This window comes from Drosophila hydei, unplaced genomic scaffold (genome assembly GCF_003285905.1).
Source record: "Drosophila hydei strain 15085-1641.00,03,60 unplaced genomic scaffold, DhydRS2 tig00008139-arrow-pilon, whole genome shotgun sequence".
NCBI lineage: Eukaryota > Metazoa > Arthropoda > Insecta > Diptera > Drosophilidae > Drosophila > Drosophila hydei.
The window spans coordinates 247,972-260,529 of NW_022045847.1; the positions used below are offsets into that span (position 1 = coordinate 247,972).

The window sequence follows — 12,558 nt, forward strand, 5'->3', positions numbered from 1 at the left end:
CTCAGTTTCCTATTATTGATAGAAAATTGACTTCGACTCTTAAGCGTTACAAGACTACCGCAAATGATCGAAACATCTAATTTCCTAGGGTGTCTTGTAATATATATATATATATATATATATACATATATATTTGGCTTTAAAACAAATTCGCAGAGCTCAGGGTATCTTCTAGTCGAGCAGTCTCGACTAGAGCACTCTTTCTTGTTTAAATTTTCAGTTATGATTATTTTTTTGGTATTTGGATTACTACAATCGGTTATTATTGGTAACACACAATTTCTTGGCTACTAATCGAAAACTAGGTGCTAATTAGAGGAGAACGTTTCAGTCGGTTTCAGTCGACTGTTCTTTACGCACTGCCTCAAATTAGAGACTTAAATTGTTGATTTAGTAACAATCATTTTTGGGAGATATGTTGCACGAGTTCAACATTTTCGACTTAATTTTTAGGGGTATTTAGTGGGCTTGCTTCCACGACAAGTATTCGACTTTTAGCAAATTGATGGATAAATATTTAAGAAATTAATTATCCAATTTTCGAACTATTTCGAATTTAAGCAAATCCATCTAACAATTCAGTTGTATGACAAATATTTCTAGATTTGAATTAAATGGTAAACAAGCTCTTTATTTTTATTTATATTTAAAAAGACTTAGACATTGATATAAAATCAGACAGTAAACAGCATGATTATTTAAAGCTTCATATAAGTGAGTCTGTAAGAATGTGTATATCAATGTAAAGAGAAAGAAGTTAAAAGACACGTTCAGGACTGAGGGTATCTTTTAGTCGGGCACATTCGCCTAGACAACTTCGACTTGTTTTTAATGCTCTCAATCATACTATTTATCATTTATTTGGTTTACCTCCAATTATATCACACTTTTTGTGAATAACATAAAATATTCCATGCAGATTCCATTTAAAGATGACTTTGAACTTGCTTAGGAAGTGAAAGGAGGATCTTGATTTTGATTAATCTCTTTCTTTTCATCTGTCTCAGCGCAAGGGCAGCTACAAGACATACTCGTTTATATAACATTTGTAAGATTATGCTATATATCTGCACTCCAAATAATTTATTGTTCAGTCTATACAACTAGAATTAGGCAAGAGTTCCGCCAAGGCTACGCTGTAGTGGAAAATTGATCGAATATTCTGCAGTAAAATGCACTTTACTTTGTATCAATAATTTTTAATTTGTATCTTTAATTTTTCTGTGTATTTGATCTATTTATGAGTTCAGTTATGCAAAGCTAATTGTTGCCAAAACTGTGTTAATTTCACACGCCTTTAAAGAAAAGAAAACTGAAGTTATTGAATGATAAATGTTGTGATTACTATAAATTTAATTGTGTGCACAATATGAAAAATGCTCGATTCTTAGAGCTAGGAATACAGTTGTACGCAAGTAATTTATAGTCATCATACGTATCAAATGCATCTGTTAATAAACACGAATTGAGTGCAATACATAAATGGATAGTTATTGGAAAGGGAGACTATGAATATCCCACCCTGAATTGCGTAAAGGGATCCATAGAAAATGCGTGTGAACCAACAGATGAAATTAATTTATTTTACTTACTTTCAAATACATGACTAATGAAAACATCACGCAACCTGAAGTTGATATGTGGGTTTTATACGTCTACCTACCCTAGGGCAAAAAAAACTTAATAACTTTGCACAAATACAATAATTATGTGTAATATTTTGTAATTTTAGATGCTGCCGATCGTTTACTCTACTGGAATGTAATATTGCATTACTTACTCGATAAAATGTAGATGCGTATACATAACGACTCTTGCAATTAACTATGAAAAGCATTTGTTAAAAGACAACAAAATGCCTTATTAAATGAGACAAGACAAAGTTCACATATAAATATCCGCAGTAACTGAACTGTAAGAGATTAGACATAGTGCAACCTGTGTGCTTAATATTGCTTTAATGACATTGTTTGCTGTTCGAATTTACAAAAAAAAAAATATCTTAATTCTTGAGCTCCATATAAATTTCTTGGTAGTTCGAAGAGCAGTTGTCTGACATATAGGTATAAACAGGTATGCATGCTTAAATATACATAGCTTGCACATATGTCTACTTAATTATACATATGTAAGCACAGGTAATACTCATTATTCAATAACACTTTAACACAAATTGAGTCGTTAAGGTCTGGACGCACATTGGGTGCGGCTTGTTAAGCCATACAAATAGACATTTGTATAAAATATTTACATATGTATGTGGCAGTGCATGTATATATATACATGAATACACTCACTTAGCGCCTTTGGTATGTAACCTGTGCATACCCTGTATTTGAAGTGAATATGCTGCATATATTACATATGATATATTGATGCATATATTGCAGAGAAATGTATATGAATACTATTTTTGGATCTTATAAATTTATTAATCAGTGACGCGATTGTTTGTAACATGTTATACTGTACGAGATGGTCCATTTATGATAATTGGTGCATAGCCTACAATAAGGCTTACAGAGTATCTGGTAGTCGGCAGGGAATCTCGATAGCTCTTACTTGTGATATGTATGTTAGTGTATTTTCACACCTAATTGCCAAATCCTACAAAAAAGAACGCATGAAATTGGGAGACCGTCATGCTAACAGTCAACCGTAGCCAACGTATGTGTGGACACATGCACATGTATATGTGTAGTAGGTTGGTGTGATTTCCTCAGATACTCTGGTTTCTCACACTCTCGCACTTACATAAATGAAGTGGCACGTCCAAATTGTTTGTCAAAGAGTAGTAAATCGTTAACACATCTTTAATTTAAAAAGCAATAAAAAGCAGTCGAAATGTTAACGATATCATTTGTGGCCAAGAATCGATACAGCTAGGTACATATATACACCGCTGCTATTCATACACGCACACATCCCATACATCTCGTCAATGGGCACCGCATAATACACGTGCATGTGTTTGTGTGCCTGAAAGCAAGCCAAGCCCAATCCAGGAAGATGAATGAAAACGCTTTGCTTTATGATTGGTCGAATTTAGCTGCAGCTATGGATGCTTGTTCTCAGCTGAACTAGGCGTGGGGCGTTAGCCAATGTGCTAATACCTGGGCGGAGTCAGAAAAGTTTGTGATGATGGGCAAATCACGACAGCGCTTAAGTTTTGTGATGCAAAGAAAAATAATAATAAATATTTCGGCTTTAGTTATGCGCAAATCATGTAAGGCTTAAATCGTCGAAAATGAATCGGCAGCATTTGTACTCCAGATCGGTAGAAAATACTAATTGTGACTTCGAACCAAATGATACGTTGTGCAAATTACAAAATTTGACTGCCGACTCGGTTAGTTCCAAAGAAATACCTAACAACCGCAATTCAGGTCGATCCCTACCGTTCAGTATTGATAATATCTTGTGTAGCAACAATGACGCTCACCTTTATTGCATGAAACCAAATAGTACACCTCTAAAAAATATGACACCAGCTGTGAACAATGCAAATATCTCTTCAACCAAATGTAAGTAACCAGAGAAAACAAAGACATCCGCTATATGATCCATAATCCATGGAAAGTGGGAATTCATAAAAAGACGAGGATTGCGCATGTTTAAGGTTATAGAGCGGGTCAAAATGTGACAAATTGGTTAAGTGAATGCGACCGATAAGCCCTTAATAAGCGTGAAACAACTGTTATGTACACGATTTTGGTATAATAATTTTTGACTGTGTAAAATACATGAATCTAATTTTCAAAATTCATTTTCATATGAATTTTGATATTGACATCATCAAGAACTAATCATTCAATATGAATGCAAATTATCCTCGACTGAGCTGATTTGTGACCTTATACCTTATACCTTATAAGGGCCTATGTAAAAATTTGTCTATACATATTTCGAATGAAATTGTAAGCTATAAATTAAAATATAAACTTTGATAGGAAAGCATAAGATCCTCCACAGTCACCAACGTCGCCACAAATTAAAATTAATTTAATGTTGACCTTGCTTTAAAGTAGAATTCGAAGTTGATTGTAATGTTTGCTGCTTGCCTCATTTTACTTTTCAGTCCACCTTGAAGACTTTTTTATTGCTGGTTGTGTAAATTGATGATATATGAAGCTATATATTGACGTACATGTGAACAAATGTGCATAAATTTAGTTGGTCGCCTTGCTTAAAAGCTTATAGAGCGCATTCAAAATCTGAGGTTTTGTTTTTCACATTTTCTCTATATTATTATTCACCAATTAATGAATAAATTAATGGTATATTCATATATCTTCAATAAAAAAAGATGGATTGATGGTGATGCTAATCTCCCATAGAGTAGAGTAATTATTGAATAACTTTTGTTCTCGAGGCGTTTCTTAATGAAGCTTTTAGAGCTCAAAATTAGCATCCAAATGTATGTATTTGTCAAAGCACAAGTCTCTACTATTTAAAATACGTTTGCTTTTTAAGTGTTTGGGTATGACGTATTCAAAGTAGAAATATTCAAAATCTTTGTATTCATCGTAGAAACCTACATACTCCACGCTTAAACGTAAGTTAAAATATCGGGCGTATTATAGAACGTAAACGTAGCTTGAATACCACCAAAGCTGAAAAGAATCTACTGTGTAGGCTCGCGCGATATAAAATAAATGAAGAATAACTGTTTCTTGTACAGTGTCACAGCTACTAACTAAAAATACAAGACTAAGTTACTATTGACCTACTCTATTAGTTGGCCAAAAACTTTATACATATATGTCTTTTGTTGGCATGATAAATTGACAAAGTTTTAAAGTTAAATATCGAATTTTTGACAGTTAAGTATTAAGTACCAAAAAAAATTAGTAATTTAGATTCTTAATTTGTTTAATACATAATCTAACGTTATTTAATTTTATTTAAGTTAATTTTTTTTATTTCGAGTAGCGCCTGAAAATATAATCTATTCTCTTTATACTTTCAGTTGAAAAGGGTGAACATTGGAGTAATTCGCACAATGCGCTTTCCAGGTCCTTTCCGGTTCTACAAGGAATGGATATAATTGAAAAAGATAATTTGCTCAACCCATTTAAAACATCGTTTCAAATATCACAATCAAATTTGCAATACCCACTAAAGCTTTCAATACCTCCATATTTGCATCACTTTATAAGTGTTCAAGGTACTTACGCATTTCAAAACCAATAGCTCGATGATTAAAATAGTTTTATTGCAGGAAAACGTTTGCGAAAACAAGGCATTGATAGAAAGCCGCGACAAGCATACAGCGCGAAACAGCTCGATCGTTTAGAAAGTGAGTTCAAGACGGACAAATACCTTAGCGTTACAAAACGTATGGAGCTCTCGAAATCATTGTCGCTTACTGAAGTTCAAATTAAAACCTGGTTCCAGAACCGCAGAACGAAATGGAAGAAACAACTGACATCTCGTCTGAAAATAGCTCAAAGACATGGCTTGTACAAGTGTGACATGTATTTTTCAGCGATATCAACGCCAGCTACCAATTCATCAGCCTGTTCAAGCTTTCATCCCTCGTTCTATGCTGATCCCCAACTATGCTTTCTAAAACCATTTTAATTCAAATAAAACTTAAATAAAACTTAGTTATATAGAAAAGAAACAACCGATTTTCGATTTTTTTTAAATTCATGTAAGATTATAATTAACTTATTCTTCCAATAGGACGGTTGCTCCTAGGATTTCATACATACAAGAATAGTTTGTGAGAAACGAGATTATATATTTCACTGTGCCTAGGATGCAGTGCTTTTCAATTGATCTCATTTCGAAATTTAACTTTTTCGAACATTGCAGCGACTTTGTAGTCAGCTGGCGGCAGATAACGCCCCACGAGCCGCTTTTTTTTAACCACCTGCACTATCTCCAGCTAATATGCTTGTACAAATTTTTAAATGTATAATTCTTCCTATAACCTATTTAAAATTCGTAGATTAGTAGTAGTTTCAAACATCTACAGACTTAACATATTAAATTTCCTGTATGTGCAGTACGAGCTTATCATTTCTTATTATTCTAAAAGTCATCCTTATTATCGATAATAATTAATAATTTGATGGGAGTTTTTAAGCAAAGCCTGAATACCACAAGATGGAGACTTTTTCTATAGGTTCTTGTGATGAGCACACAGATGTTTCAAATATCTCTTCGCTTTCTCTTCAAAATTAAAATAAAAACTCATATTTTAAATAGTAGATACGTGGTTTAGACAAATAGAGAAATATGTCGTTATCACGCTCTGAAAATATCATTAAGTTCAAATATAACAAGAAGAATTCAACAGCTACTTTCCCATAGTAAGTTCCATAAGCGCAGTTCAAACGCAGCCACTTCGTAAAGTCCTCAGTAAACGGCTTTTATTGTGCGCTCTGTTTGTATAAAAGCAGTATATATATATAGATATATATATATATAGAAAACACAATAAAATACATTGGCAATATTTTAAAAATGAGTTTGCTTGAATTATTATTTTAAGAATCTTATATACGATTTTTTTTATATTTATATTTATGTAGCTTCCATTTTGCAATTGTCAATTAAAGGGCTAAAACAAAACTTATATATGAAGATTCTAGAGAAGCGATTGAAAGCAATTGTTTTAAACGCTCTTTTATTTTCAGGTTAATAAATAATTGATATAATACACAAAATAACAAGTGTTATTATTTAATATAAACGAAATTTTTATTGTACTTAAAAGTGCTTTAAAGCTCATAATTAATATACAGCTTTATTTACTATTTAGGCATAAGAAAAGGAGGTATAGTGAATGATATTTATTTAATGGTAAATATAATGTGTTACAGAAATAAAAAAATATTTAAATTTACTTTAAGAATATTGTTTTTATCGTCCTCAAGATTTAGTTAAGTACAAACTTCAAACACCTGAGCGACTCGTTTGATTATTGAATAATAATCATCTGATGCCCGAGCAGCCAACCAACTGGTGCCTAAGCTGTGGATATAAAATGCACGATAAACATTAGAAACTCGTCATTTAAATAATATTTATAAATTATTTACTAAAAGCTGTTTACTACAGAATAACTAACTATATCTTAAAAGAAATTAAATTCGATTTTTTAGTTCGACTACAGCCATCTTCTTCGGTCATGCTTTATGGTTAATATGATATGATGTCTTCAGGAAAAGGTCTATTGGTTTTAGCATTATTTCTTAACGATACTGGAGCCCGGCACCAATAGTCCGTTAAATCTGAAACTCTCGATAGCAAGACTGGTAATACCGTAAATCAATAATGTGGCTTAAGATCTGATTACTCCAGGAAAGGGAAACTTTATAAAGTCCCAGATATTTGAAATTAAAAATATATTTCACTGTGTCTGGCGAGCTGAACTTTTTCGGAATAGCAAAGAAAGTTTTTCTAGTTTTTCTGAGCGTTATCTCGTGGAAAGGTGTTACTATTGTTCAGCTGACATCCTCACAAAATTGAATCAAATTACGAGAGCTTTGCTTTATAACCCTACTTCTCTAGGAGTAGTCTTATATGTTTTAACACGCCCATTTCGTCTGACATAATTGGCTCTTTATGCCTAAAAGATATGACGATGAAGTAAAAATATAATATGGCATATGTAGATGGCTGCACTTGGCTGTAACGTGCTCATTTGCTTTACCTTTTTCTCAAGGTGCTCATATAATTTAATACAATATTGATAAGTCAACAAACCTATAAAGTATAGTCCATATTTTTTGTATTTTTCTCAATTTCGTGTTGTTAGCACCATATCCGCATAAAAGTTGAAAATAATACTTCATATTGACATTTTTGTTGTCACTTAAGTATAAATTATCGATTGTAGTCAATAAAGTTTGAGTCAGTTGATTTGCCTGTAAGCACAAAATATAAATATGTTTTAATATTTGCAGTTAGCATACTCCTTTTCATAATAATTTAAATTACTAATAGCATTTTCGTAAGACGGGAAATCAAGAGCACAATAAAATCTAGAAGCGAATTAATTTGTTTATTGACTATAAATAAATATTATAATTTATATGCAGGCAGCAGATATTGTTAGAAAGTGTTTTTTCTCCCCTTTTAAAATTCAAATTTGTTTATTATGATACATACCCCCACTAATATTGGTGAACTCTGCGGAACAGATCGTTTTCTTCGCCGTATTTCTTCAGTCCCATCATTTGTTTCAACTGACTCGGTAGCTTCCATAGGTAGCATCATTAAATTATTACTATCTTCTTTACTCTGCAATTAAGTTAAGAATAACCGTACATAGTGTAATCAATATTAAATTTCAAAATATAAATTAAATAATTGTTGATTAAAAATTTGATAGTTTAAGATTGAAGAGAACACGTAAGGAGTATCCTTACCATAGTTATGCACATCAGAACCTGCAGTATGAACATCCCAAAAGATAAAAATGCTAGCGTCGTTAAAGCGATGTCTGTAATATCTTTAAGACTGATTTCCTTAATTTGCTTTGTTGGCTGTGACATGGCATTTGCTGATTCCGGTGGAGGGTGATGTATTCCATAGTCTTCGAAAGCTGTGTCATAACCTTCAAGTATTTTATTCTGTTAAATATCTTCAAATAATATCTGTATTTTTCTGAAAGTCTTACCACTTTTGTTAATTTGTTTAACTTGAGCACTAGTCTTTGGTCCTTTTGTTAATAATCGTGGCATCTGCGATACTCTAAGGAGATTCGGCTATAGAAATAAATTAAAATTACAGAAAGCAAAGTTTTAAAAATTTAATATGTCGATTAAACTCAAATGATACTTATGGTATCCTAGTTTTTATAGTTATCACATATTATTTATTATAGCCAAATGGCCAACAGCTGGCTGACGTCAATGGCATATCTTAAAATATACGAACTTATATAAAGGTAATAAAATAACTTGTTCTTAGATGAGTAACAAATTCTACATACAAATTAATAACTCTAAAGTTAATCATACAAAGTTGATTAGTCAAATTTTGAAACTGATGACTTAATAAAGTGACTGCTAGCATGCAGATGATGTTTTAGGGCAGTTATATTTGTCTGGAATTGGTAGAATAAAGTGAAACTATTTAAATAATAGTTTTTTAAATTTATGTAATATGGAACTAACTGATGAATTTCTGTGAATTCGGTTGATTTCATTGGGATATTTTAAAGTCGAATCTATCCTGATTTTTTCAAAGCTTAAAACCAAGCATTAAATATAATAGCATAGTCAAAGCGTACTGCAGTATTTACTACCTCACAATTAGGCGTTGAAAATGTCGTGCCTTAAATAATACATCAAATGTGAAAAATTCCATTAATTTTATGGCAATGCTGAGCCGACTTCAAGCTAATTTTCTGAAAGGGCTGTTCTCAATTCTATTGTTGCAATGAATTTGTAACTTGATTTTAATCCATAACAATAAACTTATCGTTAAAAATTCTTGTTGAATACATTGTTTTCCATACAGGAACATCTTGATTGGTCCACATAGCACACAAAATAAAAATGCACCACTTTTAAACAGGGTAAAAATGATTAGTTAATAAGATAGCTAATTTGAAAATTTTGAAAAATTGTTTAGCTGGACTTGCATTGAAATATTGGCTGTCATTGTGCGAATTGTCGTATGCGTAGCCAGTAATATCGCCAGAATCGATATCTTCTTCCGCCTCATAGGCCACCAAAGTAGATTTCGTAACTGGGCTTATTATTTGTCTTCGAATTGGACTCTCGATGTTTTTTAAATTGCTTGCAGCATGATTCAACTGATGTTGGATATCGTCAAGTGTTGTTGTCCTACAAAGAAAATGTCACATAAATAAAATAATAAAAAAATATTTGGACTGTAACTTTTTGTCATACCTTAGCCAAGTATTATATCTGGTAGAACCGTCGTCGAACAGGTACGTATGATTATCGTCATTGAATAAATTAGATTTATTTTGAAATTCACCGACGCGTCTTTTTATTTTTTGTGCATATCTGCCTGCGTTTAAGTGCAATATTTGCTTCGTAAGGTAATCAGAAGCCATGAACTGCTGCATCATTTTTCTAAAATAAAAATTGTTCTTATTAATGTTCAATATTTAGATCGAAGGTTGATCGTGATAATTGCTAACCTGTGATAGTTCATCGTAGCTAAGGCCGGTGTAAAGTCAGTTGTATAGTTTCTCCTTATAGTTGGGTTGAGCTCGTAAAGAAATATGTGAAAAGGCATCATTTGGGTGTTCATGATATCATTTATACTAAACTCAATCCCGTCGTAAGCATGAACCCACGACAGATTCATAGTGGCCACGCAACATTCCAATGCAACGTATATCCACAAAATTGACATTATTCCTTCACTTGAGTCACTTTTTCTAAAAGAAGTCATTTTTGCACTGATAGAAACTGGTAGAAATTCAGCAACGTACTGACACTAAGAAGCGTAAACCGTAATTATGTCTTGCATTTTCCAGTTTTTAATACCCAGTATATGTATTCCATGTATAAAGCGGGTATAGCTACTGTTATAATAACTTAATGCTGCAGGTACAAGAAAGCTTCTCTTATTAAAACTTATCAAAAGAATTTTCATTTTTTCAACAGCAACAAAAACTAAATAGTTAAAGTTTTTTAGTTTTTAAGCCCAGTAATCTGCAAATATATCTCTTACAGCAACAGAGTAAAGCTGCATTCCATTGTTAAGTAGAAGACAGGGTAATCCGCTAGTCGAGCACTCTTAACGAGAGCACGTCAACTCTTTTTTTGTCGCTGATCATTTAATCACTTGTTCTGCTCTATAAAAACTGCAATGTATGTAGTTATAAATATGTATATGTTGATTATATTTGTATGTGTACGTATTAATATCTAAAAAATATATGGAAAAGGCCTCCTCAAAAGTTTTTAAATAAATCTTTTATTTTATAATAAAAAAGGTAAGATAAAAGCCGAGAAAATGAAAGATAGTTGTTCATAAGACGAAAATTAATGAAAATAAAACAAATATGAGCTGTAAAAAGAATTTGGACGCATATGTATGTCAAATATGTGTATACAATGCGAGTTCCCATTTAATTCTAATATTTTGTTGGTGATAGTTTTTTTTACAAATTAAAAAATTGCATGATATTGGAAATGAGTTACGTTTTTGATATTGCTGATTACAATTGTAAGCCAATTCAAAAGTGATCCTTCCGTGTTAGAATTAGCACACATGTAAAATATAATGTATAGAAGTTGCATATAAATTTCGGAAATTTTAAATATATAATGTATATGTGTATATATGTATATATGTAATGAAAGCTTCAAAAGAATAGCTCACTACTGCTGTATATACGAATATGCATTTGCATAAACATTTAGATAATATATGTATATATATTTATATATAATAAATAATAACATATATGAATATGAATAAATATTTACATAAATATTAACATATATGAATCAATTTATAATACATATTAAAAGAGTCATTGCAACTTTGTAATAGACAGCTTAACTGGCTTGTCTCACTTCAGTTAATATTGACTCCCTCTTTAAAGCTATTGAAGATATAGTGAATTCCAATTTGCCACACCCCAAAGGTTAATCATTACATATAATGGTTTATCTGTTGAGAAGGGGGAAATTAAATATTTTTTAATTTGCCACGCCCTACGAAGTATATATAGTTTTCCATATACTCTTATGATACTGGAGATACAGAGAACTGTATATTTACATATACTCAAATTACAAATTTTTTATAAGCCACTTGATTTTGTAGCTTCTTTTAATGAAGGTGGATTCCTGCTTAACCATAGCTTCGGCCTTCCAATTTGGATCCCAAAAGCTTATCATCAGGTATGAACTTCCAGCTTGATGTCATTATAGCTGGTTGCTGTTATGTACTGTATCCCCTTGTCCGTTGTAGGTTAAGGATGTTTACTCACAATTTTTAAGCTAAGATATCGAACGACATCGAACGAAAATAATTAGAACAGAGTTAACATGCCTTATTTCCATAAATAAAAAGAAGTCAGAGTAATTTTAATAATTTTAAATTTCAACTTTATTAAGTAACAAATACTTTAAACTAACTTTATGTCTTATTAATTGTAATGTTAACTTTCTATTTCACATTTTGTATGCTAATGTAAAGTATACAACACGCTTGAATTCTTCACAAAATGAAATGTAGTGTAGTTTAAATGGCGCCCTGGCTACAGTTTGCTGTGAAGTTTGAACAGAATCAGTTACGAATCGTCATATCCTTCTACTATATAAATCAATTTGGCTTATATCGTGTTGGAAATGTGTAGGTGCATATGCATATACACATGCATATGAATTCTAAGTATAAATTATAATTTTGTGCCTACAGGGTTTATAAACACGTCTTAAGTGCTTGCAAAAACTCGTGAATGATATATGTATGGTATGTGTATATATACACATATATAGCTTTTAGAAATCATAACTAACATAATTTGGCAATTGACCTGTATGTCGTCAAAATACTAATTGGTATTTTATATGTTAAGCATCTGCATGCGGAGGCATATCCCGA

At 31.7% G+C, this 12,558-nt stretch overlaps 2 protein-coding genes across 2 annotated transcripts; one reads left to right on the forward strand and one right to left on the reverse strand.

Moving 5' to 3' along the window:
• The first annotated feature begins 3,226 nt into the window (after nt 1-3,226).
• On the forward strand, nt 3,227-5,583 carry LOC111598614 (homeobox protein Hox-B7a). The gene is made up of 3 exons (XM_023313947.2): nt 3,227-3,524; nt 4,970-5,167; nt 5,222-5,583. The coding sequence occupies exons 1-3, from the start codon at nt 3,248-3,250 to the stop codon at nt 5,581-5,583; spliced, it is 837 nt and encodes a 278-aa protein (XP_023169715.2). The 5' UTR covers nt 3,227-3,247.
• A 1,929-nt stretch (nt 5,584-7,512) lies between these two features.
• Nucleotides 7,513-10,413, reverse strand: LOC111598615. The gene is made up of 8 exons (XM_023313949.2): nt 10,133-10,413; nt 9,876-10,064; nt 9,605-9,809; nt 8,636-8,723; nt 8,385-8,572; nt 8,125-8,256; nt 7,720-7,880; nt 7,513-7,582 (listed from the first exon to the last, which is right to left on the reverse strand). The coding sequence occupies exons 1-8, from the start codon at nt 10,387-10,389 to the stop codon at nt 7,513-7,515; spliced, it is 1,290 nt and encodes a 429-aa protein (XP_023169717.1). The 5' UTR covers nt 10,390-10,413.
• Nucleotides 10,414-12,558: the final 2,145 nt, after the last annotated feature.

Excerpts from the sequence above, each read along its gene's own strand:
- LOC111598614 (XM_023313947.2), top strand. The coding sequence starts at position 3,248 with ATGAATCGGCAGCATTTGTACTCCAGATCGGTAGAAAATACTAATTGT. Across the intron at positions 3,525-4,969 it reads AAATATCTCTTCAACCAAAT|TTGAAAAGGGTGAACATTGG; the intron begins GTAAGTAACCAG and ends TTATACTTTCAG. Across the intron at positions 5,168-5,221 it reads TCACTTTATAAGTGTTCAAG|GAAAACGTTTGCGAAAACAA; the intron begins GTACTTACGCAT and ends GTTTTATTGCAG.
- LOC111598615 (XM_023313949.2), bottom strand. The coding sequence starts at position 10,389 with ATGACTTCTTTTAGAAAAAGTGACTCAAGTGAAGGAATAATGTCAATT. Across the intron at positions 8,724-9,604 it reads ATGACAGCCAATATTTCAAT|CCGAATCTCCTTAGAGTATC; the intron begins GCAAGTCCAGCT and ends TTATTTCTATAG. Across the intron at positions 7,583-7,719 it reads ATATGGACTATACTTTATAG|GCATAAAGAGCCAATTATGT; the intron begins GTTTGTTGACTT and ends CATATCTTTTAG.